The sequence below is a fragment of the Protopterus annectens genome, chromosome 11.part0, assembly GCF_019279795.1.
Source record: "Protopterus annectens isolate FY-2018-M chromosome 11.part0, PAN1.0, whole genome shotgun sequence".
NCBI classification, from domain to species: domain Eukaryota; kingdom Metazoa; phylum Chordata; order Ceratodontiformes; family Protopteridae; genus Protopterus; species Protopterus annectens.
The window spans coordinates 775,075,945-775,102,024 of NC_056745.1; the positions used below are offsets into that span (position 1 = coordinate 775,075,945).

The 26,080-nt window shown below is 41.8% G+C and overlaps 1 protein-coding gene across 5 annotated transcripts in view; it reads left to right on the plus strand.

Annotated features, from left to right (window-relative positions):
- The window catches only part of KIAA1549 (KIAA1549 ortholog), a 2,575,340-nt gene that overhangs the window by 1,700,385 nt on the left and 848,875 nt on the right, over window positions 1–26,080 (plus strand). For all 5 annotated transcript variants that reach the window (XM_044088205.1, XM_044088206.1, XM_044088207.1 and 2 more), the window contains exon 10: window positions 3,999–4,183. In XM_044088205.1, coding sequence (XP_043944140.1) covers window positions 3,999–4,183 — 185 coding nt within the window. The remainder of the gene's footprint in view (window positions 1–3,998; window positions 4,184–26,080) is intronic.

A 26,080-nucleotide genomic window follows, 5' to 3' on the forward strand; every position in this document is an offset into this window, starting at 1 on the left:
GCAGAAGTATTTTTTTTGTTTTTTTTAGTTTTTTTGCACACAGACAGAAAATACAGTAAATGCTTTGTTATTCGACTAAATTGCTATCAAAGGCTAGTACACTTGAGTGTATTTGCCTGTTTGTTAACTTTTAAGCAAAACTTTAGCCAGGAAGTGCAATCAACAATTTAAGCACAGAAAAACAGGAAAAACAGGTAATATAACAGCAAAATAAGCACAAACAGTGGTCGAAAAGCACAATAGATCGAAAAAAGCAATAAAAAATACTTATAATCAAGAAAGTCGCTTTTTCTGCTCTCTGCTGCCGTAGGAACTCTGCAGGGGACCACGAGGAGCTATGCCAAGTTCTCTAATGTTACAAGAAGAGTTTTATTACCTCTTTTACTTCGGAAGCGAAGTTCATTAGTAACATCCTTAGAAGAAATTGGCACTTATTGACCTTTGAGAAGGATTTAGTAGAGAAATTAGATGACGAACCAGTTATTATTTTTAGAAAACGTAGAATTCTAAAAAGTATCATGGAAAGTATGATTATGAAACCCACTAGAACAGAGGACACATAGAAATGTGAGGCATGTTATTATTGTAAATTCATTTCTACAGGGTCTAGTTTCACAGTGAATCAACACATGTTTAAAGCCAGAGGCCGGTACAGTTGTAGTTCTAAATCAGTGGTTTACCTGGCTTCCTGTCAGTCATGTCCGGCTCTTTATATCGGCAAAACTGACAGGAAATTAAAAGAAAGGATTTATGAACACACATATCATAGGTTCATAGATTAGTACTAAGCTAACTGCCCTTGCGAGCCATTTTAAGCCTAGCCAGTTATCCCTTGTGAGATTCAAACCTTGTACCTTGCGTTTGTAAGGCAAACACCTTAACCATTAGGCCAGCCTCCCACCCAAAGTAAATTCATACCAGTATTTAATTGTACAGATATTATACAATTTCATGGGTTCATAGATTAGTACTAAGCTAACTGCCCTTGAGAGCCATTTTAAGCCTAGCCAATTATACCCATGTGAGACTCAAACCCTGCACCTTGTATTTGTAAGGAAAACATCTTAAGTATTAGGCCACCCTCCCAACCCTTTAAGGACGAAGAATAGTGCCAATGGCCTAGCGAGACAGAGGGGAAGGAGGGAGGGTAAATTGGACTGCAGCAATGTGGATCTTCGACACAAGTCCTTCCCATGCTTTTTTGCTTAAAGTGATAGATCAGGTAGTGGTTGACGAAAAAGGTGGACCACATCAGTTACTGTTAAGAGAAACTTGAACTTGTTTGGCAGCTTAGGCTGAATTCCTACACTCCCCCTGGTTTAAACAACGTCATATCTTTGACTTGTATTTTGAAGTTGAGAAGTCTATTGAGGTGACACATACAGTATTTCATTTCATGTTAGCAGAAGGTAGCAACTGTTGTAGTTTATTCCTGTTTTTCGTCTTGAGTTCCTTTGCATATTTTTATAGTCTAGTACTAAAAATTTGTTTTAAAAATTTTCAACATTTTTAGAACATAAATCTTCTAAGGTCTTAGAACATAGTTTACTGTATGTATTTGTATTTTTAGGTATTCGAGACCCTGTCCATAGTTATTGACATTTTTGCTTCAGACACTGTCACCTCTTGGTGTTGTGAACAGTAGTCTGTTGTTATATTTGTACTCATTTTATGCTTATTATTATTATGTTCCTTTTTTCTTTTACACTCCAAGCATATATTTAAAATTACGTTTTCCTACATTTATGCTTTTCATTCAGTATTTCTGTACTTTATGTTAGAGTACAGTTTTGCATTTTGTTTTTTCTAAAATGAAAGTTTTAAACAGAAGTTTTAAATGAATGATCTTATTTTGCTGACATGAGCATTTTTAACACAAGAAAAAGGTTTTTGATGCAGAACACTTTTAATTATTTAACTTAGTATTTAATTAGTTAATTGAATGGCAGCTGAATTCAATTACTGTGCTTTGCTGAGGCGCCTTTTTCATTTTAAAACTGTGTATGAAGTTTTTTTTCTTTTGTCTGATGAAGTCTTCCAAAGGTGGAAGACGAAAAGCACTTCACATTAAACTTTTTTGGAGTTATTCTAGCCAGATCGGAGCCTGTGTTGTTTTTTTTCATTTTGGAGAGTTTGTTCCAGTTATTTACACCCGTCAGGATAATTCATCTGGACATTGCAGGCCTCAGGTTGACGGCATGGTTTTTCCGGTTCCAGTAATGGATAGGCATTCCAGGCTTTCCTCCCCAGTTCACCAGATTCTTTTTTCATATCACAAACCTTCGACTAGAAAGATTTATAAGAGTAAATGTAAGAGGTTTTCCTTTTGGGCTTATTAGAGTGAGATGAATCCTTTCACTGCTCCACTCCCTTCTGTTTAGATTTCCTTGCCTTCAAATTTCAAAGCAGGGCAAGTTTCTCCACCGTCAAAGTTCAGTTAGCAGCCACCTCCAGTTACCTCATTGGAGATAATTCTTCTGCTTTAACTTCATCTAAGTTATGTAAGGCCTTTCTTAAAGGTACCTTTTTACTTAACCTCCAGTTAGGGACCCCACTCCACCTTAGGACCTGACTTTGGTATTACAGACATTGGTGCATTCACCTTTTGAATCTTCAGCTAAAGTAGACCTTAAATTTATCTCTTGGAAAGCGGTATTTCTGGTGGACATACCTTCAGCAAGACAAGTATCTGAACTCCAAGCACTCTCTTCGAAACCACCGTATTTGATTTTTCACAAATATAGAGTTACCTTATGCACTAATCCTTCCTTTCTACCAAAAGTTGCCTCTGAAACAAACATCAGTCAAGTGATAATGCACCAGTTTTTCTTTCCTAAATTTGACAATAAGGGAGAACATACTGTTCATCTTTTAGTAGTACTGTACATAGGCAACTTCACTTTTATCTTCACAGGACTAAGAAATTTAGGAAAATGAACAATTGTTTGTCTCATTTTCTAGTAATAAGATGGGAAGAGCGGTCTGAAAAACTACTGTAACCAGATGGAGAACAGATCATATCTCCTACGTTTATTCCTTGAGAGGCATATCCTTACCAAGGCAGCCAAAAGCACACTCAACTAGGTTAATACTTTGGCTACATCAGTTGCTTTTTGGGCTAGAGCCTCTATTTATGACATTTGTGCAGCTGCCACATGGTCTAATGCTCATACCTTTATAGCTCATTAAAAATTGGACATCTTCTCCAGAAACAGAGCTGCATTTGGTTCTGCGTTTTTTCCAGAACGTCCTTCCATGAAGACCACTCAAGGTTACCATAGCTGGGGACTCCATCCCATTCACTGAGGAACGATTGACAGTGACAACATGAAATGTAAAAGTCATGTACTCACTTTAACTATGCATCTGTGTTGTCCATTTTCAGTCTTCCTCAACTTCTCTCCCACTTTCCCCCATACATGTCTTTGGAAGAGACCTAATGGAATTGTTGATAGGAACCTTAGTTCAGCTATTACTTTTCTGTCATATCAATGTTAAGATACCTTGTTCTGATATTATATAATAGCAGCAAACTCAATGTGAGGTAACACAGTGGTCAGGGGCATTATGGGTAAGGAAAGATCTTGAGAGTCGGATCCTAGAATCTAGAGAAAGCGGATGAGTCTGATCCGAGGATTGGATCTGAGCCCATTCATTGAGGAAGAATGAAAACGGACAACACATGTGCACAGTTATGGTGAGTACATAACTTTTATTTTTCCAGTCATCATCAGAGATAGCTATTGTTATGTGCCTTTCGATTTTAATATATGTTTTATATGAGTTAAATATAATGATTGAACGAAATACTCGTATGTAGATAGTTACATTTTTATTTTTTTTCTCCTTATTTTTAAGTTGAGCTAAATTTTATTTTGCTTGTATGCTGTTTAGTTTATGAATATCAGCTGGACATATAATGTAGGTTGAATTTGGTAACAACAATAATGATGCTTTCATTGAAGCTTTTATGGAATGTGACTGCTTTATTGTTGTAGCTGTTAATAAGGTAGAAGAATCTCCATCTGAAAACCATAACAGTAATCTTTGGATCATCGTTGGGGTGGTGGTTCCTGTGATTGTGGTTGTGACCATCATATTCATCCTGTACTGGAAGCTGTGCCGAACTGACAGGCTTGAATTCCAGCCAGACACCATGAGCAATATTCAGCAGAGGCAGAAGGTAAGGATTGCTTTACTTTGGTATTTTACTGACACTACCAATAGCCTGTGAAAGAGGTGTAGTTAAAACCAATGTCCGTTGTTTTAAAAACTGCATCTGGAATGATTTTCTTATGGCACACTAAATGCTATTTTTAGCACAGATTTACAGCTTTTTATATTTCAGTTGCTCTTTATTTAATAATGAGATGGAAATTACATTTTAAATACATAGTCATATATTTGTAAAACAAAAAGTTTGTTATGACTTGTTAGAAGCTGCAGCCAGGTCAAGCCCCTAAAAAGGTTAAACTGTAACCATTAAAACAAAGCTCTCCCAGTTTTCACTGGTCAAAGCCACAGTTTTTTTTTAACAGGTATATGCTTTCTTTCATGGATATATATGGCAGCTGCTTGATAACTTAAACCACATGAAGCTGGCAGTTCATCAAAAGAATTTCTGGTGAAGCATTAGATTCTGCCAGAAATGTCAGTTGTTCAAATCTTTCAACTTTTGAGTTGCCACAGCTGAAGAGGTATCTTTCTTTCATTCTCTGAGTTGTGGCAGCCTTGAAATTAATTACAGATCAGGAGGTATAGAGGGGTACAAAATCCAGTGACGTTTCATTTTTGTGTTTTTCTCTAGTGCTGCTTCTTTCAGTGAATCAGTACTTTGGCAAGTTCTGTTTATGTTTGTGCACTGCTTTTGTTCTAGTGGTTCTAGTTCTGAACACCAGTAATACAAATTAGAGGCCCCTGTGGATACTCTACCTCTCAGTGATACAGTATAAGGAACTCCCTTTGACCATGTATGATGGATCCAGTAGTCTGAATGGTGGCACAGGAAATAATGACAATGAATAAGGGTCGCTGCAGGATAATGTACCAGTACATAGTTTGTATAGATGGTTTAACAGATGTGTCACACACCTGGGTGCTCAGATTTTCAGTGTGTGTCCTTCATTGCTGTTAAATGACATGTGATTAGAGACTTAAGACAGTTGTCACACTTCTAACTCAGAATAACAGACACTTGGGTATTGTTTCAAATAAAACGACCAAAGGAGGATCCAACACTGGTTTATTCACAAGTCCCTAGCGCCTCGGCTCACGCCTTCAAGGAGAATAAATTCAAAGCCATTTTCTCAAATATTTATATCATTTACAAACACTCAATTAAACAATTATTAAATAATTAAACAATTGATTAATACATCATAAAAACACTTTCCAATTGCAATCTATATTTATACCACTAGGTGTCATTGTCCCATACTTTAGTATAAAAACAGTTTCTTTATATAAAAGTTTATGTTTAATCACTTCATCATTATTACTACCTATCACTATATGTTCTAAAACAGTTGCTAACAAACCCTCTGGTTCACTATTATGACATTCTTTAAAGTGCATTGCAAGGGGACTTTCTTTTTTCTTATTTTTTATGTCCCTTATATGTTCTTGAAGTCTAACTTTAAAAGCACGCTTACTTTCCCCAATATAAAAAAGTCCACATGGACATTTTATTGCATATACCACCGCTTCTGTGTTACAAAAAAACTCCCATTTGGTTAAAAAAAATTTCCATTAATATATTCAAATGTTTGACTAACATTTACAAGAAATACATTTTCCACAATGATATGTTCCCAATAATTCCATTTTTGTTTTTAAATTAGTATGTGGTCTATAACATCTAGCATGTACTAACATGTCTTTTAAGTTTCTTCCTCTTTTGTATGAAAATATTATATTTTCAGGAAGTATTTCTAATAAATCTTTATGCTTAAATAGAAAAGGCCAATACATTTGTATAGCCTGTTTCACTTCTTCTATTAAATCATACATTAGAACCATATATATTTTATCTGTTTTTTTTTATTTCTGTTTATAACACAGATATTGATTTCTTTTTCCATTTATTCTTTGTCTAGCTTTCTGTAAAGACAATTTGACTTCTTCCATTTCATAGCCTCTATTAATAAACTAGAAAGTTTTTTCTAATTCTACTTCTACATCTCTACTATTATTACATAATCTCATTACCGTTGTAAATTCACCATATGGTAAAGATTTAATAAGATGTGATGGGTGGTAACTATGTCCATCAAGGAAATGTAAATCATTTTCAAATTTTCGATATATTTTAGTAACAATTTTACCATTCCCTTTCCCTTCCAAAGTTAGATCCAAGAAATTAACTCTATCACCTAACTGAAAGCCATCAAATTTCAAACCAAATTGATTTTTCTGCAAGTTCTCCATAAATTCATGTATTTCCAATCTTCCTCCTTTACATATAAAAATCAAATCATCAATATAATGGAAATATTTTATTACATAATTTTTAAAGAAACCCATATGATATAAAAACTCTAACTCAAATGAATTCATCATAACATTCACATACATAGGGGCAAAACTTGCCCCCATAGCTGTACCTTTTAATTGATGGAACAACTGACCATCAAAATAAAAGTAATTATTTTTTAAGCAAAATTCCATTAATTCCATGATATAGAAGGACTGTGGACTATCTCCCAACAATTTACTCATAGCCCTTAGGCCATAATCATGCCTAATGCTTGTATACAGGCTTTTGACATCAGCTGTTAACCAGTACATATCTCTAGTCCATACAATCGATGATATTTTTTCCAAGAATTCAAAACTATCTTTAATGTAAGATTTTTGTTTTATAACATAAGGGTATAAATAACTTGGGTATTGTTTGTTGTTTTTTCTTTCAGCTTTTCCCGGTTAGGGGTCGCCACCAAGAATCGAACGGGAGAACCTCTTGCTGTGAGGTGACAATGCTACCGCTGCACCACTGCGGATTTTCAATAACAGACACTTGGGTATTAAGACATCTCTTTCTGATCCTTAACAGCTCACTTTTATCCTTAAACATGGATAGTCATTTCAAAAGTAGACAGGATATTCATTCAGCACCTTAAACTGCCACAGAACTTGGTTAATGGTACCCAGTCATTTTTGCCCAGGAACAACCATATCCTTGGTAGTAGTCATTGTGAACACTACATCATTTGTAGTCATCTTAAAACCATCTTTTTGAGAGTGTACTGTGCACTGTACAGCAATGAGGCATTCATTAGATACAAGCTCCTTTTACAGAAATGTAAATGAGATGCACATCCACTAGATTTTCTTCACACCAGCTTTTGTTACATTCACATGTTATATTCCTTAACTATACTTCATAGACCAGACATTTTTATGATTTTTTTCACATTCTTTAAAACACTTCTGTTTCCAGAAAGGAATCTGACAGGTGTCGTAAACATTGTATGCGATTAAAACAGTGTTTCAGTCACAGTTTTAAAAATACCCAGAATAATATACACATTCAATGCTGTTCAGTGCTTTATGGAAATGTATGATATCAGGTTTTTGTAAGGGTAAATACTTATGCTCTTTCTTATTCATGCTGTAGTTACATTACATTTGCTTATGGTGGAGTCATTTAGCCTACCTAATCAACAATTTAAGTGTATTTAACATTTTACATCTCCACTATCCATACTGTCCCCTTCACTATTTCCATGCCTAACTCATGCCCTCTTGAATGCTTCTTTGGATTTTTCTCTCTATGATTCTGACATTTCATTCCATTCCATGGGTACACCACCCTGTCTGTAAAGAAGTAGTTTAGCAGTTTTAGGGAGTAGTTGGTCTGCACAGTTAGCTGCCTTTTTGCCTTCCTCAATGGTCATTCTTCTTCAGGTTCTTCAGGGTGACGCATTTGCATCTTTTGGAATGATCTTGTGCACCCATGTCATGTTCTTTTATCTCTTCTAGTCCTTAATAAGAAGAGACATACACCAGTACTCTAGTCACTGTTACCATAGGCTTTCAACCCTCTTACTCTGCTTTCTGCAGTCATTTTCCCATGTACTTTCCATGATCTGTCACTTTCATTGCCTCTAAACTGATACTTGTCACCAGCATTATTTTGGTTTTATGTTCAGTACTTTGTGTTTGCCTGCACTGAGCCACAGCTACCATCTTTACCCCCCACATGATCATATTTTTAAATTTCTTACTTAGATTATTTTTCCTACCCTCTGCTAGTATACATGCCTTTGTGTCATCAGCAGAGGGGCTATGCTGTTCTAAATTTCATCATGTGTACCTGAAAAAGGTAAACTGAAAGAGTAATAGACAAAGACCTGACCCTGCAGTGCTCCACTAGTCTGTTCATTTATTCCTTTCACCATGTCTCTTACCACAACCATCTGTATTTTACCATCCAGCCATGCTACAGTTCAGTTTCTCAGCCTCAGTCCTACTTCCTAGCTTCTAGTTTTCCTAGCAGCTAGCTTTTTTTGAGTCCTTGCATATCAATTTTTTTTCTGTTAAGCTACGTTGTAACTTTGTAACCCAGTTATAAAACTGATTGTTTGACTGCTTTTTCTGGCCATGAACCCTTGTTGATTATTGTCCTGGAAACTGCTGCCCTGTAGGAGATCTGCTGGCCTTTTTATTAAGCTTCTGTTAAGGAAATTCCCTTCCAGCTTATTTCCTCAGTAAATAGCTGGAAAGAATCTTTCAGTTTGCTGAAAAATTGCTGTAAATTACATAATCTGTGTCTTAAACTTGGGCATCTTGGTTAAGATTTCAGAAAAATATGATGCGACAGGTTGTTTCCCTGACGGATCGTATTGTTTTAAGTTAGTGTAAGTGCAGAGCCATGCTTCTCATTCACTTTATATCTGTTCTGCCCTTTGTCTAGTCTCTCTAAAAGGGTCCAAGCAGACAAGGGTCCTGCCATTCATTGTGGGACTGGTCAGAAAATGTTTTTGCCAATATCATTTCCAATCCTTTGATGTTCAATTATGAATATTTTGAGGATCTAAAACGTAAATATGAGAACAGACATTGGATCAGGCTGTAGGGATGCCCTTCATGGGCAATGGAGATCCACTCATACCACTTTCGGGGAAAAGGGCAAGTGTTTTATTTAATAGCTTGGAAAAGGAGTCTCTGTTCTGGAAGAGTATGCCTGTGCTGGATCGGTCCTGAATCTGCTAGGAAAAGGAAAGTGCAAGTTAAAAATGTGGCGTCTGTAGTCAGAGAAGATTTGGTAGGGAGTAAATTTCTGCTTTTTTTCCACCCATGTCATCTGCTTTGAAGGAAAAAAATAACAGAAATTGGCAGGTGAATATTATACTTCAGGATTTTCTTCTCAACCCAAACATTGTGATTTTGAGAATGGCGTTGCTTCAAATTTCCCACCAGAAGACCTTTGTTTTTCTGTTACTTTATCTAAAATGAAAAAGGTTTTCTAGTAGGATCAAAATGAAATCCCTAAATGTAATATGATTTCTTACAGACTGATATTCCCCAGTAAGCAACTGTTCCTCCTGTTTTATCAGTTTTAGAGAATGTTTTTCTCACAGCTTGCTAATTACCTGACAGTCAGAATTTTTTGCCCCTAGGAAGTCTGCTAGATTATCCAAGGTACCCTAGACTCGCAGATATTTATTTTATATTTATTTATTGACATTTGTTGGCCGGTTGTTTTCTAACTCTAAGGCTCACCCTGCAGTGATTTCTCTTCCAGCCTTTTTTCTGTTAGACAAATTGCTGGTACCAATCCCATTCGTTCTGACAAATATTGGGAAGTTTTTAACAAGTTTGAGAAGGTTTGTTCTGCTTTCACTTAAACTTTCAGAATTTTGAACTGTAAAGTTTTCTTTCTGTCTTTGGAGGACATGAAGTAGCTTACTGGTAACCTTCCAATCTAAGGAAAAATAATCACTGAATGCCTCTTTTATTTCTGCTTCTTATGTTATTAAGCGTGACTTGAGGTGTTCTTACGATGTTGTCACTACTGCCTCAGGGTTTGTTTATTCTGGGTTATTCATGAGAAGATTTGCTTATTTACAGTCTCAAAATATTGCTAAATATGTTAAAATCGAAATTTTAAATCCTTCACTGGCCAAGGAAGTTCTGTTTTGTCCTTCTGCTGCTGAGGTTCTTCAGACATTTGATGAGAGGGGAAAACACACTTTTAAATACCTTTGTTAAATTATCACTTAAGACACACACACACACACACACACACACACACACACACACACACACACACACACACACACACACACACACACACACACACACACACACACATTCCAACCTTACTGCTTTTATAAGGCAAAAATACATTTTCCTTCCACTTCAACTCCCTTTTTAATAAACAGTGCAAGCAGTAAGGTGTTTGCAAGCAAGGTTTTAAAAAGTAATGGCAAGGAGGCTCAAAAACGAAATGTAAAGCCTCTCAGAATCTCATGGGTTGTCCAAAAAGTTAGGCTGACTATTGGCCCTCATATATGGCATATATATTATAGGTTTCCCTCTTCCCACCTTAGAAACCTATTCTTCTCCCTGAGTCTTATATTCCCTTGTAGCACCACATTTTTGCAGACAGTTAGGTTCTGAAAGTCATTCAACAGAGTTACACTTGCCAGTGGGATTCCCTCCCTCCTTTCCAAGGAATCTCTCCTTGCACAGTAAACCAAATATCCCTGTTTTCTTCTCTAATAGATCAAATGTTATCTCAGGGAGTCATATAACCAGTGCTTGCAGACCAGAGAGGGTATAGGATTTATTCAGAGATATTTCTGGTGCCTGAGAGAGAATGCATATGGAAGTCTAAGTTTCTTGGTCTTCCTGAAAAGATCCCAGAGTTCAAAACATTGCTTCTTCGGATCCCGTTACCTTTGGTTCCTTTACTAGCTTTTATGGCAAAGCTAGCTTTAAAAGATGCATTACCATTATGTACGCATTGGCAAGCATTTCAGATGTGTTTTTTAAGATTTTCTGTATCTGACTCACATTATCAGTTATCTGTCTTATCATGTGGACTATCTATGACTCCATGGTATACATGTAGTATCTGTCCTCAATAATTGCTTATTGCAGATTCAAGGGCAATCACATTTTACCATATTTGGACAATTGCTTTATAGCTGTAGACTCTTTTTTCCAGTTATCACTAGATTAGAAAGTGTACATAATGTCCTGTTCAGTCTGGTGTTTCAAGTCCATGTACAGAAATCTTTAATCCCATCTCACAAAATTGCTTTCCTATGGTATCTCTTAGATTTTGCTCTTGGAAGAGTATTGCTTCCTTCGGGCAAAGAAGAAATCTTCCAAATGTTCTTCCTGATTTTTTTCCATACAAAACTATCTGCCATGTAATTTCTCAACGTTTTGGAATACAAAGTGCTCTATGATTCTTATGATTCCCTCGACCAAACTTTACATGAGAAAAATTCAGTGGTTCCTCAGGTCAAACTAGACTCTGCATCTTCACCCTTTATATTTTCAGATCCCCATCCTGGGGGTTGTAAGAATAAAGGTTCTATGGTGGGTAGACCAGTTCTCTCAGAGTCCAAGTCTCCCATTCTCCCGTCTGCCTCCTCTTCAGTCTGTCACAAGTGATACTTCATAACTGGCTTGGGGAGTAGTTTTAAGAGGGGTGAAAGTACAAGGTCTGTGGAAAAATATAACCCATATAGCAAGGTTACTGCAGCAATGGTCATTTGAACATCTACTGTTATGGTAAATTTACTGACACAACTGTTCTTACCCCCTTCTTTTGCACCTGGCCATAGGTAATTACCACAGGCTTCCCCACAAACTGGATATAGTCACACAAGACAGAGAGAGTTTGATACACGTCAGTCTGATGACTCCTCATTTGACTGCCTGGTTGGTAGAATTTTAATACCTTTTAGGCACCTTTTTCTGAGGACATGCAACAGGCATTGAAGGAGGCTAAAGAAGCTGCTTCTAGGAAATCATATGTGCATAAGTGAAAAAGATTTTCTAGTTGATACTATTCTAAGAAACGAGACCCTCTTAGGCTGCCTTTGTTTCTTGATTATTTATGTGAGTTACCATCCTCTGGCCTTACTTTTTCCTTTATCAAGGTTCATTTGTTGGCCTTCTCCACTTGTCTGCCCTTGGATTCTCCCTTTCTTACAGTCATCAAGCAGTTTGTGAAAGTGATTTTACATGTCTGTCCACCCACCAAACAGGTTGGTCCTCCTTAGGATCTTAAATTTCTACTTCAAAAGTTTGCTCTGTTTCCATTTAAATGAGCTAATCAGGCTGAATTGAGGTTCTTAACATGGAAAACTGTTTTATTTATTGCTTTGACTTCAGCTAAGAGAATATCATTGTTACAAGCTCTTATGGTGAACCAACTCTACCTCATTTTCCATAAGACACGGTTTCTGTGAGAACTAATCCCATTTATGCCTAAAATGGCCTGAGAGTTTACTTTGGGCTACTTTGTTATTCTGCCTGCATTTTTTCCTGATCTCAAGAACAAGGGAGAGACAATTCTTCAAACTGTGGATGTGCACAGGCAGCTCAGATACTACACAGACAAAAGTCATTCCTTCAGGAAAGCTGATCAACTGATGTTAAGTTGTCTATCTCGCCTTCATTCTTGCTGGATGGGTTCGGAGCCGACCTCGGCTCCGACTCGGCCACTCTAAAAGCTCGAGAGTTGGTTCCACCGGCTCGAGGCCCCCCTTATATCCCACAATGCTAGGCGAGAGTTACCTCAGATCTCGTTTGCCGCTACAGCTTCGAGGTTGGTTGCTTCTACCGGTTCCTGGTGATTGTTAGCTTTTTATACTAAAAAGTTATTCTTTTTTCCCCTTTTTACCTTAATTCTTCACAAATTAGTGTAGAATATAGTTTTTTATCCCCGACCCCTTTTTTTTTTCCCCGTTTTCTCTTTAAAAGAACCGCTGGTTCTTCCCTTGGGCCTTTGGCCTTCCCTTCCTTAGGGTGTGTTTGTGCTTAATTTCTAATTTTTTGACTAAAATTGTTAATTAATAATTTTTCTGACAGGGTATAACTGTGTGTTTGGTGTGTGTTAGTGTACTCCTGTCAGTTAGGATAATGTCAAAGGAAGCAAAGGTCTCTGGATTCAAGAAGTGTGATGCGTGCTGTCAGAAAATGTCTCTGACAGACGCTCACACTTCTTGTGTCTACTGTCTGGGGCCTTTGCACCTGCAGGACTCCTGTGCTGTGTGCCATGGCTTCAGCCCCAGGGTCCTGCAGGAGAGAAAGAACAAGTTAATTTTGAGAGGCTTGTTAAAACCAGAGGATTCCCTGTCAGTTTCAACAGGGAAGCCCTCTAAGGCATCGAGGTCTCGGCTCCGGCTTCTGAGCCGAGACCTCAGGTTGTTCAACCTTTGCCTTTATCGGCTCCGGCTGGAGCCGATAAGACTCAGTCCACAGTTTCTGTGGCTTCCTCCGGCCGGAGCCGAGGTTATCGAGTACCCGTGTCGGCTCCGACAAGATCTTCGGAGCCGACAACCAGAAAGAGGTCTAGGTCACCTTCTCTTGGCTCCGTTCATTCGGCTCCAGGATCTCCCCTGCTGTCTGAACGGAGCCAAAGGTCTCATTCCTCTAGGTCATCGAGGCTTTCTGATCATGACCTTCAGAGGGTGGTGAGTCGACTACTTAAGTCCGAGGCACTTGCCCAGATGCTTCAGAGCCCGACTCATCAGTCGGTGCCTGCCCCAGTCCATCAACTCTTTCCTCCTTCGACTCTTTTGAGTTCGGGCCGGGTCGGTCGGAACCGAGACTGCGGTCACCGAGCCGAGACAATTGTCTTCGGCCCGCTGCCGGCTCCGTTTTCTTCCGTGGAGGAATCTCGGCGCCGGACTTCCCTCGTCGGCTCCGAGGGTGAGTGGCATCGGACCCTTGTCCGACCCCCCTCTCCCTCTCGGTGCTTCGGCGCTGGTGAGTTCGGCTCCGACATCGGCTTCGGAGCCATCACTGTCGGTGCCGAGGGGGGTCCTTAGCTCCTCGGAGCGGGGACCTCTGGCTCTGCCTGACAGGGGTGCTTTCGAGGTCATGCGGAGTGTGTTAGAGCCTGGCTCTACTCCACAGTCGGCTCCGTCAGCCCCTCCCTCTATGCTGCCTCAGGGTAAGTCGACTCACTCCCTCATCCCGGACCGCAGAGAGCCAGCTCCTCAGGAGTCCCCTTTGGGGATTTCATCCTCTTCCGAGGCCTCTCCTGATTTGGCAGAAGAGCCCCCTCGGAAGAGGAAGTGCAAGAGGAAGCACATTGACTCACCTGAGTCTATCACGTCGGACACAGATCTGGATGATTCTGAGGGTTCCCCGTTCCCCTTCTGAAGATGTCTCATTTGCAGACATTCTGGAGATCCTTAAACAGAAGGAAAGTTGGCCAGCCCTCAACCCTTCAGAGGTCGAATCTGTGTATCTTGAGGCGTTTGGCTCTCGTCCTTCCACCTCCTGTGTGTCCCCCTTGACCCCTCATGCAGGTGGTTGCAAAGGCATGGACGGCTCCTGATTCAGTGGACCCCACTCCCAGGAGACCCTCCAAATTCATCACAGCTCCATCAGACAAGCAATTTTTATCAAAAGGAGTTTCTGTGGATGCTATGGTGGTAGCTGCCGCCACAAAGAAGGAACTGGCTGATCCTTCAGTGCCTGTCCATCCACCTAACAAGGAATCTAGGTCCATGGATAGGTACGGGAAGCGGATGTTCTCCTCAGCAACTTTTACCATGCTCGCTGAATTACCTGTGCCATTTCACTCGTCTTCAAAGGGACTTGGTCAAGGAAGCGAGTGAGATGTTGAAGGACCCTACGGCTGCGGGGTTCCAAGAAAAAATGAACACGCAGCTAGCTATCCTTAATTCCATTTCCAACTCCTCCATGCGCCTCCTCTCTTATGCGGCCGATGGAGCGAGCAGAGCCGCAGGAACAGGGGTAGCCTTACGTAGGCACGCCTGGATGCGGCTATGCAACTTTGCGGAACCTTTCAAGACGTCTTTCACGAACTCCCCTTTTGATGGATCATCTCTTTTTGGTCCTCAAGTGAAAGAAACCCTGACTAGGTGCGAGACTGATGGCAAGACCCTTTCTGCCGTCGGAGTCCGTTTCGACTCCTTCTAGGCCTTACCCCAAAGGCCAGAAGGGTGGAAAGATGTGGTTCCGTAAACAATCTCAAGGGACTTCGCCTGACGACAGAGTCGCTTTCCTACCAGAGGCAGACGTGGGAATAACAATGGTAGAGCACACCCTAGGGGCAGGGGGGGTCCGCAGAACCAGGACAATCGGGAAGCCTTTCCTGTTAAGCCCTTTCAGCATCCCTGAGGTGTTGCCCGACTGCCCATCTTCGAGGCAGTCGGGGAAGATTGTGACTGTACCCAGAATCCTGGCTCTCCTTTACACAAGACAAATGGGTACAGTGCATCATTTCGAAGGTTATTCCATCCCCTTTCTTCGCTTTTCCAAATCAGTCAAAAATCCCTTCCAGATGTTCCACCCGCTCAAAGGGATATAGCAGCTTTGGAAATTTCAAAACTGCTTTCAAAAGAGCTATTCAGCCAGTGCCAGCAGACCAACAAGGATCCGGAATCTACTCAAGGTTCTTTTACTTCCAAAGATAACTGGCGACTGCAGACCAATTTTGGATCTCACTATCTTGAACAGATCCGTCATGTTAACAAGATTTCGGATGGTCACGCTGCAATCCATTCTTCCCTATTGGGAAAAGGAAACTGGATGTGCTCTATAGACCTGCAGGAGGCGTACTACCACAGAAAAATGGACAGACGGGCCAGAAGATTCCTCCGCTTCAGGCTGGGAACCAGTCATTTTCAATTCAGGGCCCTGCCCTTTGGTCTCACCACTGCCCCGGTGTTTACCAAATGCATGGCAGTGGTAGCTTCTCACCTGAGACGACAAGGATTCCAGGTGTTTCCATATTTGGACGACTGGCTCCTCACAGCTCCCACCAAGCATCTCCTTCTGATGGCCAGAGATTACACTTTTCGCGTCTGTCAAAACTGGGTATCTCAACAAATTGCGAAAAGTCTGTTTTGTCGCCTTGTCGTACTATTACCTACATAGGCAAATTTTGATACTGTAAACATGTCTGCAACACTAACGAACCAAAGGATATCAGACATTCAAAATTGGTGTCACTTCTTCTCAACAACAACAGAGCCAAAGCCAGGTTAGTTCTAAAGGTGTTGGGAATCATGGCAGCGGCCATACCTCTCCTCCCATTGGCCAGATACCACATGCGGATCCTTCAGTGGATGCTCTTCTCAATGGTCATACCAGGAACTTCCAATGTCTCACACCATTATGATCACGCAAGCGTGCAAAAGCATCTCATGTGGTGGATGTCTTCCCCAGCTCCTGTTGGGGAGACCATTTGTTCCACCTCCTCCGGTTGCTACTCTGACAACGGATGCCTCCCTGATCGGGTGGGGGCATTATCAGGGCAGGACAGTCCAGGGCACATGGCAACCAAACGAATGCCACTTGCACATAAATGTTCTGGAGATGAGAGCAGTGCTTTTAGCGTTGCAAGCCCTTCAAGACTCTCTTCCCTTGGGAACGATTGCAATCCAGACAGACAATATGTCTGTAGTGTGGTACATCAACAAACAAGGCGGAACCAGATCATACCCCTGTGTCGAGAAGCACTCAGACTGTGGCAATGGGCGATTTCTTCTCAGCGTTTCTGATAGCAACGCACATCCCGGAAGTCCAATCACATTGCGGACAAGTTGAGCAGAGCTATTCTCATGCCTCACGAGTGGTCTCTGAAAGACTCTGTAGTGAGAGAGATATTTCTCAAGTGGGGTCAGCCTTGCTGCGATCTTTTGCTACTCCCCAAAACAGCAAGTGCAGAGAATACTTCACTCTATTCCCTTTACCAGGCCAACCCAGCAGGGACGCTAGTCCAAGTTTGGCCCCGGGACTTCTGTATGCATTTCCTCCTTTCCCACTGATCTCTCAAGTAATACAGAAAGCTATCGCTCAGAAGGCCTCATTGATCCTCATTGCTCCTTACTGGCCTCGACAAGTGTGGTTCCCCTTTCTACATCGATTTCTTTTGAGCGACCGTGGAATCTGGACCTAGTTCCAGATCTTTGATCCATCAGTCGGGTCAGTTTCATCGCTCCCTCCCTCTCTGAACCTCACTGCTTGGTTCCTCCACTTCCAACCGTAGCCAGGCTTCCTCAATTATCTCACTCTGTTAGAGATATTTTGATAGCTTCCCATAAATCTTCCACTCGAAGATTTATTTGAGTAAGTGGAAACGCTTCTCATATTGGGCACAAGGAAAGGACATAGATCCTTTCACCGCTTCCATCCAACTAGTCCTTAATTTTCTTGCTGAACTCTTCCATGCAGGTTCATCTCCATCTACTCTTAAGGTTCAATTGGCAGCTATTTCTAATTTCCATGTGGGTATTTCTGAATCTGCCCTAATGTCCCACAAACTCTGCAAAGCCTTTTTGAAAGGAGTTTTTCTTCTCAGACCTCCTGTAAGAAATCCTCCTTCTCCTTGGGACCTAAATTTAGTTCTTGCTTCTTTGATTCTTTCCCCTTTCGAACCTGCAGCTTCATGTTCCTTAAAGTTATTATCATGGAAAACTCTCTTTCTGGTGGCTATCACATCAGCTAGAAGAATTTCAGAACTTCAAGCACTCAGTTGTCGTTCTCCTTACCTTGTGTTCCATAAGGACAGAGTTTCCTTACGAACTAACCCGTCCTTTTTGCCTAAGGTGGTTTCAACATCAAATCTAAACCAATGCATTGACCTCCCTGTCTTTTTCCGGAGTATTCAAATAGGTCTGAACAAAAATTACACTGCCTGGATGTTCATCGTCAATTAAGGTACTACTTGGACAGGACAAACAATTCAGAAAATCTGATCAGCTGTTTGTCTCCTATGGAAAGCAGTAAGGGACTTCCAGTTTCAAAGGTATCTTTATCCAGATGGCTAACATCTCTGATTACCCTTGTTTATGAGATTAGACACCAAAACTGCCTAATAAACCTAAAGCCCATTCCACCAGAGCTTTGGCTACTTCTCTAGCCTTCCAAGACAGACTGCCTATTGACACCATTTGTGCAGCGGCTACTTGGGCTACTCCTCACACTTTTATTTCCCATTATAAGTTGGATTTAGCTTCTAGGCACAGAGCTAATTTTGGTTCCACTGTTCTCAGGAGTCTGTTCCGTTAGGCCACCGGGACAAAGTGCTAGGACGCGGTCCCATCCAGCAAGAATGAAGGCGAGATAGACAACTTAACATATAGAAGTTATGTTCTTACCATAACGTTCCATGTTAGTTGTCTTCTTCTCGCCTTCTTCTTGCCCCACCCTCCTTCCCCTGGCCTGGACAGACCTAGAGGAGTTGTGATCGTGACCTCTCTTTCTACCACCTCTTTCTTAGTCATATGCTATTATGCATATTTTCTTGTTTCAGGATATAGGTCACCCCTTTTCTTCCTGCTGTTAGAGGTGGATTCTGTTTCACAGTTTTACTATTTTTGATATAAGCTGGGTTAGCTTACAAACGAGATCTGAGGTAACTCTCGCCTAGCATTGTGGGATATAAGGGGAGCCTCGAGCCGGTGGAACCAACTCTCGAGCTTTTAGAGTGGCCGAGTCGGAGCCGAGGTCGGCTCCGAACCCATCCAGCAAGAAGAAGGCGAGAAGAAGACAACTAACATGGAACGTTATGGTAAGAACATAACTTCTATTTTTTTCCTATGAAGGTAAGATAAAAGGCAGCTAATGTCAAAACAGACTATTTCTAGATGGTCATCTGATGCTCTTTCTTTTTGTTACTCTCACTATCATACACGACTTCCAGAGAGGGTTAAGGCCCATTCCATTTGGAGTTTGGCTTTTTGGTGGTTTTCTGGAAAAGGTTGGACTCTAAAAGCATTTAGAAGCAGTAACTTGGTACACTTTACATACTTTTACAAAGTGCTTTCTTGAAAGGGGTGGAGTGGACTCTAAAAGTATTCTAGTGGCAGCAACTTGGTCCTCTGTACATACTTTTACAAAACACTACAAAATGCGTACCTTTTCCAGGTCCAGAACAGTCTTTGCTAGGATCATTCTCCAAGGGTTGTTAGTTTTTTTTCCTTTTCCTCTGTTCTTACCTTTTAAGCTATGACAATCTTCCCGTATGTCTTAGGCTAATGCAACAGTGATCTAATGTTGAACATAGTACAACTGTGCAAGTTTACTCACCATAATAGTAGATGTTCTAATTAAAGTTCTACACACATACAGTAGCCATCTCTTCCCTCCAAGCCCCAGTTTTTTTATTTTTATTTTTTCAGTGTGAAGATGTTTAAACTCTTGCATGTATTGTTTCCTTTTTTGTTACTTTTCCTAGTATTTTTCCTTTCAGGGATTGCTTCCCTTTTTCTGGCAAGAAGTCTCTGAGCTTTTCCCCCTCCCTGTGTTTTTATATGGAGCTTCTGTCGAACTACTGACAGTTACAGCATGTGGAGGGTGCCCTTTAAAGTAGAAAAGCTGACCGGTAGTATGGGAGTAGACCCATATAATTAAGGCTACTGCAAGAGTGCTCTATTAGAACATCTACTGATGTTTGTCATTCATGCTGTCAGTGGCGTAACAATTCTGTGCCTGCACAAACCCAAACTGGCTACTTTCCAGAGCTCAGAACCCCCTAGTCTGATTCTCTGTGATCTTCATAACACCACTGCCAGACTCCACATGGCCATATGGGAAAGATTAAGCGTTACTTAAAAAATTGTTGGACCCTGCACCTGCTTCCCTTTTGTACCATTGCTGGGTTTTGTGAAACAAGAGCTATGGTGGTAGAGGGCTCAGATGTCTCTTTATCCAGACCTACCCTTCTTCCTCCAGACTTCAATCCTGTCAGTCCAGATGGACCTATCAGATTTTGCATGGGGGACAGTGTCCAGAGGAGTTCACGTGCAAGTTGAATGGGATCCTTCTGATGCTACAAAGTACATAAAGGTCAAAGAAATGTTAGCAGTGATTCAGACCTTAAATGGCTTCAGGTCCCCTTTTATTGGTCACAAACAACATCACATTCATGTGGTTCGTAGGTTCATAGGCTGGTACTAGGCTATCGGCCCTAGGGCCTGTACAAGCCTAGCCATAACAATTCCCTGGCTATTTCTTCCCACACTATTTACTTCCCTGGACCCCTGTCTAGTAGGGCAACTGACATGATCCCTGGGGTAAATTTCCTTTCTCCCATCCAATCATCAAGGTTCCTTTTGAAGAGTGCCAAAGAGGTGCTCTGCTTGACATGTATGGGCAGTCTATTCCAGAGTCTGGGGAGTCTCTGGGTCAGGAACCTATCCCTCCAGCATGTTTTGTTTATTGTGATGACAAGATTTAGATCCCTGGAGCGTGTGGCTCTGAGGGATTGGGATTTCTTTAAGTGCATGTCCAACAGCTCTGGGTTTGACATGGCCTTGTATGTTAAGCAGAGATCGCCTCGGAGTAGACGATATGCGACAGAGTATAGCTGGAGTTTTTCAAGGCGGTCAGCATAGGGCATCTGCTTTAGGCCTGTGATTCTTTTAGTGATGTATTTCTGTGGTCTTTCCAGTTGTTGCAGATGTCTTGAGAGGTACATACCAAATGGGGCGTTGTATTCTATAATGGGTCTAATGAGGGATGAGTACAGTGGGACAATGACCTCCTTTTTTCTGGATGAAAAGCCCTTAGTGATGAGGTGTACCACATAGAAGGATTTCCTGACTGTTGTGGTGATGTGGTTATTGAAGGTGAGACCACTGTCCACCTGTGTCCCTAAGTCTCTTATCACACTTTCAGTGTTTAGTGTACTGCCACTTATGTGATAATTCACAGGTACGTGTTTTTTCCAAAAGGGGATAACTATACATTTCTTGGCATTGAGCTTGAGCCCATGGCTCTGGCACCAAGCATCTGTTTCTGTAAGGCCCTTTTGTAGAGTATCCACATCATTTGGGGATTCAGTAATGGATCCCAGTTTGCAGTCATCTGCGAACTTTGTCAGCCAGAGTCCCTTAGAGTTGGCCTGTACTTCAGAGAAGTAGATGCCAAACAAGAGAGGTCCCAGGACTGAACCCTGAAGTACTCCACTTCTCACTTGTGTGGAGCTGGATTTGGAGTCAGCTACTTTTACAGTGTGGGTTCTGTCAGTAAGCCAGTTGGCAACCCATCGAGTGACGTAGGGATTAATGCCCAGCTTAAGTAAATTTATCTATGATTCCAGAGTGGGGGATGGTGTCAAAGGCCTTGGCAAGGTCCAGATAGGCTGTGTGGACTGTCTTACCCTCGTCCACAGCTCTGGAGACTGATTCAAAGAAGTCAGTAAGGTTCAGGGGACAAGATCGGCCCTTCAGGAACCCAAACTGGGTGGGGTCCAGTGTTTTAAGGTTGCCAATGTCTTTGTTTATAAGTTCCATGATAATGCGTTCCATGGCCTTGCATTCACATGCACACACTCATACCTAGGGCAAATTTAGAGTGTCCAGTCTGTGTACTGCATGTCTTTGGAATGTAGGAGGAAACTGGAGCACCCAGTGGAAAGGACATCCAGACTCCAAACAGAAGGCACCCCAGCTGAGAATTGAACCAGAGAACCTCTTGCTGTGAGGCTGTGAGTGACAATGCTAACCATTACACCACTGCATTGCCCTATATATATAAAATCTCTCTCTCTCTCTGTATATATATATATATATATATATATATATATATATATATATATATAGGTTCATACTAGGCTATCTGCCCTGGGGCATTTATAAGCCTAGCCCGATTGTGTTTGGCTTACGCCACCCCTTGATTTGAGTATACTGTGCCCTTTTTAAAGTTTAGTTTACTGTGCCTCTGTCTAATAGTGACACGGAAGTAATCCCCAGGACAAACCTACGATCCCTCATCCACTCATCAAGATTCTTCTTGAAGAGAGTCAGTGAGCTGCTCTGCCTAACATGAATTGGAATTCTATTCCAGAGCGAAGGGAGCCTCTGGGTTATGAATCTGTCCCTCCAGCATGTTCTGTTTATTTCTTTGCTGAGGTTCAAGTCCCTCGAGCGCGTGGCTCTAAGGGATTTAGATTTACTGAGGTGGAGCATGTCCATTAATTTTGGGTTGGACATAGCTTTATATGTCAGGCATAGATCGCCTCGAAGTAGGCGGTATGCAACTGAGTAGAGCTGGAGTTTTTTTTAACTGAGCAGCATATGGCATCTGTTTGAGTCCCTTGATCCTCCTGGTGAGGTACTTTTGGGGTCTTTCTAATTGCTGCAGGTGTCGGGTAAGGTACATCCCAAAGGGGGCATTGTATTCTATGATGGGCCTGATGAGGGATGAATAAAGGGGCACGATTACCTCTCTTGATCTAGATGTGAATCCTTTCATGATGAGGTGGGCTATGTAGAAGGTCTTTCTAACCACTTTGGCAATGTGGTTGTCAAAGGAGAGATTGCGATCAACTTGGGTCCCCAGATCCCTAATTAGTTTCTCTGTACTTAATGGGTTACCACCTATGTGGTAATTTGTGGGCACATTGTTTTTGCCAAAGGGTATGACTATACACTTTTTGGCATTTAGCTTTAGACCATAGCTCTGGCACCAGTTATCTGTCTCTGCGAGACCTTTTTGAAGGATGTTTGTGTCAGCTGGAGAGTCGATTATGGCACCCAGTTTGCAGTCATATGCGAACTTGGTGAGCCATAGTCCTCCCACATTGGCCTGTACCTCAGAAAAGTAAATAACGAACAAGAGAGGTCCCAGGATAGAACCTTGTGGGACGCCACTTGTGACCGGTTTCGAGTCTGACATGGCTCCAGCAACTCTGACTCTGTGGATTCTGTCTTTGAGCCAGTTTGCGACCCATCTTGTGACATAGGGGTTTATATTTAGGCTGGATAGCTTATCTATGATGCCCGAGTGGGGTATTGTGTCAAATGCCTTTGCGAGGTCCAGATAGGCTGTGTGGACTACCTTCCCTTCATCTATGGCCTTGGTGACTGTTTCGAAGAAGTCGACCAGGTTCAAAAGGCAGGATCTGCCCTTGATGAAGCCAAATTGGGTAGGATCTAGTGTCTGTAGGTCCCCAATGTCTTTGTTTATGAGTTCCATGATGATCCTCTCCATAGCCTTGCAGACTAGGCTAGTCAGGCTTATGGGGTGATAGTTTCCAGGGTCCGCAGAGGCACCACCTTTGTGGAGTGGGACCACTGTTGCTGTATGCCATTCTTTGGACACATATCCTGTAGTGAGGCTGAGATTCTACAGCAGTTTTACTTGAGGGATTAGTTCTTCTTGGAGTCCATGTAGGACACAACCCGGGATGCCATCTGGTCCCATGGAAGCAGTGTTTTTTTGCTTTGGAGAGGGTGGCCTTCACCTGAGCATCAGAGATGTTTGGGAGGCTGCACTCTGCCGGGATAGATACTTGCTCTTTTGGGGGGGAGGGGGTGGAGAAGTTTGCACTGAACCTGTCTGCCAAGATATTGGCGATGTCTGTGGGTTCAGTGTATTTTTTGTCGCTTAGAATCAACTCAGAACAAGTCTGGGAGTTGCATTCCAGGTTCCTAACATAACTGAAAAAAGCCTTATGATTGTCTTTAGTGTCCTGTGCAATTTTTCTCTCGGAGCTGGCCTTGGAAGATTTTATGAGGGATCGTAATTTTTTGCTAGTACTGATGCCTTCCCTTTTAGGGATTTTGTTCTATCATGTAATAGCTTCCTCCTTCTGTTGTACAGTTTATTAATGGCTGGGGTCCACCAGACAGGACGCCTGCCTTTGGATGACTGGGTCTTGATTTTGTTTGGGATAGCATGATCCATGCATTCCTGGAGATGTCCGTAGAATGTGTTTATATAGGATTCTGCAGTTTGGGCCATAGTTTCCACTGGCCCTGGGGCCTTGAAGGATTCCACTTCGGTTTTGAGAAGTGTAAAGTTCGCTTTTGAGAAGTTTTTCACTGTGGTTTTCTGGGCTGGTGGTGGGGTCGGGATGTGGATATCCAGTGAAATTAATTTATGGTCTGATCTTACCAATGAGGGATATACTTCTGGTATGGAGCATAGAGTCCCCATGTTGGTAATGATCAGGTCTAGAATATTTTCCCCTCTTGTGGGAGTGGTGACTAGTTGTTCCATAGCATTTGAGTTTATAAATTCCAGGAACCTTTGGGTTAAGGTGCTGGGGCTTGAGTAATGCTCCCAGTCTATGTTTGGGTAGTTGAAGTCGCCCAATATAATGGTGTTCGGAGAGATCTTCATGTTCTCCAATGTTTTCAGGAAAGCCGAGTGGGATTCCTGACTTTGAGAGGGTGGTCTGTAGGATGCTATAAACTGAAAAGCAGTCTTGCCCACTGTCAGTTGCACATGGATGGTCTCCGATAGTTTGTGCAATGCCACTAACCTGGAGGTGTTGATATCTTTGATAAATATGGAAACTCCCCCTCCTTTTGTGGTTCGGTCCGGGTTTTGGGGCCGAAAAGCATGGTATGAGGTATAACCTGATAGTGCTGGGGTGCTCTCTGGAGCCTTGAACCAGGTTTCTGTCACTGCACAGATATCGATGTTCTCCATACTGAGGAGAGCTTCGAGTGCATGCATCTTGAGGTTAAGACTTCTGGCGTTTAGCAGCATTACCCTTAGTTTCTTGTTCCTTGTGCTGTCTATGGAGGTAGGTTTGACTTTTGAGCCTTGCCTAAAAAAGGCACTATGGGGGTGGCAAGAGCCTTTGCCAATATCCGAAAGCCCAGGGGTGACAGGTGCAAGCTGTCCCTAGCGAAGCAACGTGGCTTGTCGAGCATGTCATCCCAGGCTGACAGACACTGGATCCCCTTTGAATGACACCAAAATTTTAGCCAATTGTTAAAATCGATCATTTTGTCTTTATACTGTGGCATCATTCTAGGTGAGGGTAAGATGCTGCTCAAGGTCAGGGTCATACCGGCCTGGGCTACATGATCAGAGAGCTCATCTATGTTTCTTTTCATGTAGTCGAGGGAGGTACGTCTCAGGTCATTCACGCCAGCATGTACAATGACTGAGTCATATTTGTATTTGCTTTGGAGTGACCTGAGTGCTTGCGTTATGTGGCGGATCCTAGCACCCGACAGGCAGCTCACTGTGACCTTCTCTTTATTCAGCCTGGTGAGCGGGACGTCAGTGTGTCTGACAATAGAGTCACCTATTACAAGAGTATCAGGTGTGTTATTCAGCCTTAAGGGCTGTGACTGCTTGGCACACTGACTTTGTGTGCTATGTGTTGTACATGTTTTGTTTTGGGGTAACGTTTGCTTGGATGTCTGCTTTGGAGGTCTCTGTTGCTTAGGTAGATTTTTATTTAGAGCCTCTGAGTATGTTTTTGTGTTTTTATGTGTTTGGTTTGCTGTTGTGGTGGGACTGTGTGATACTGGAATTGTGTTGTTTGAGGTTACCTTCTCCTCCTGACTGGTTACACCAGTTTTGAGATGAGAGAGCTCAGCCTCCAGTTTGGCTATATGGTTGCATCTCTCACATATATTTGAACCTGTTTGGAGGAGGAGAGGGTTGTCCGTGTACATGAGACAGTTGTAATATTGCCTCAAAATTCCCAGATTCACCAGCTGGACTGGAGAGGAAACCATTGACTGACCTTTGGACATGCTAGAGTAATATAGGGAACTGAATTAAAACGGACCAATAGGGGACAAGGTAATCGTAGAGAGTATAAGAGTAAGTAGTGCTTATGGTTTATTATTGCTAACTTGTAAAATTACTTATTTGGACCAGTGAGGGGGCTTAGAATGAGAAGATGGTGTTTAATTTGAGAGATAGAGCAGTTCTAAGGGAAAAAGTGAAGAGCAGACTTTGTGGAGCCAGGAATAGTTTAAACCCAATTAGGCGGCGCTGCACGATGTTGCTATCTTGCAAAACGCAGCATAAAGAGGGTTTTAAGAGAGGGAGATCAAGGAGTTAGGAATTGACCCAAAATGGCCAATAAAACTACAGTTTCAAGGCAGCAACAACTCCCACAGGGGCAGGCAGGCTGCTCAATGTTTATCACTGCCACTGA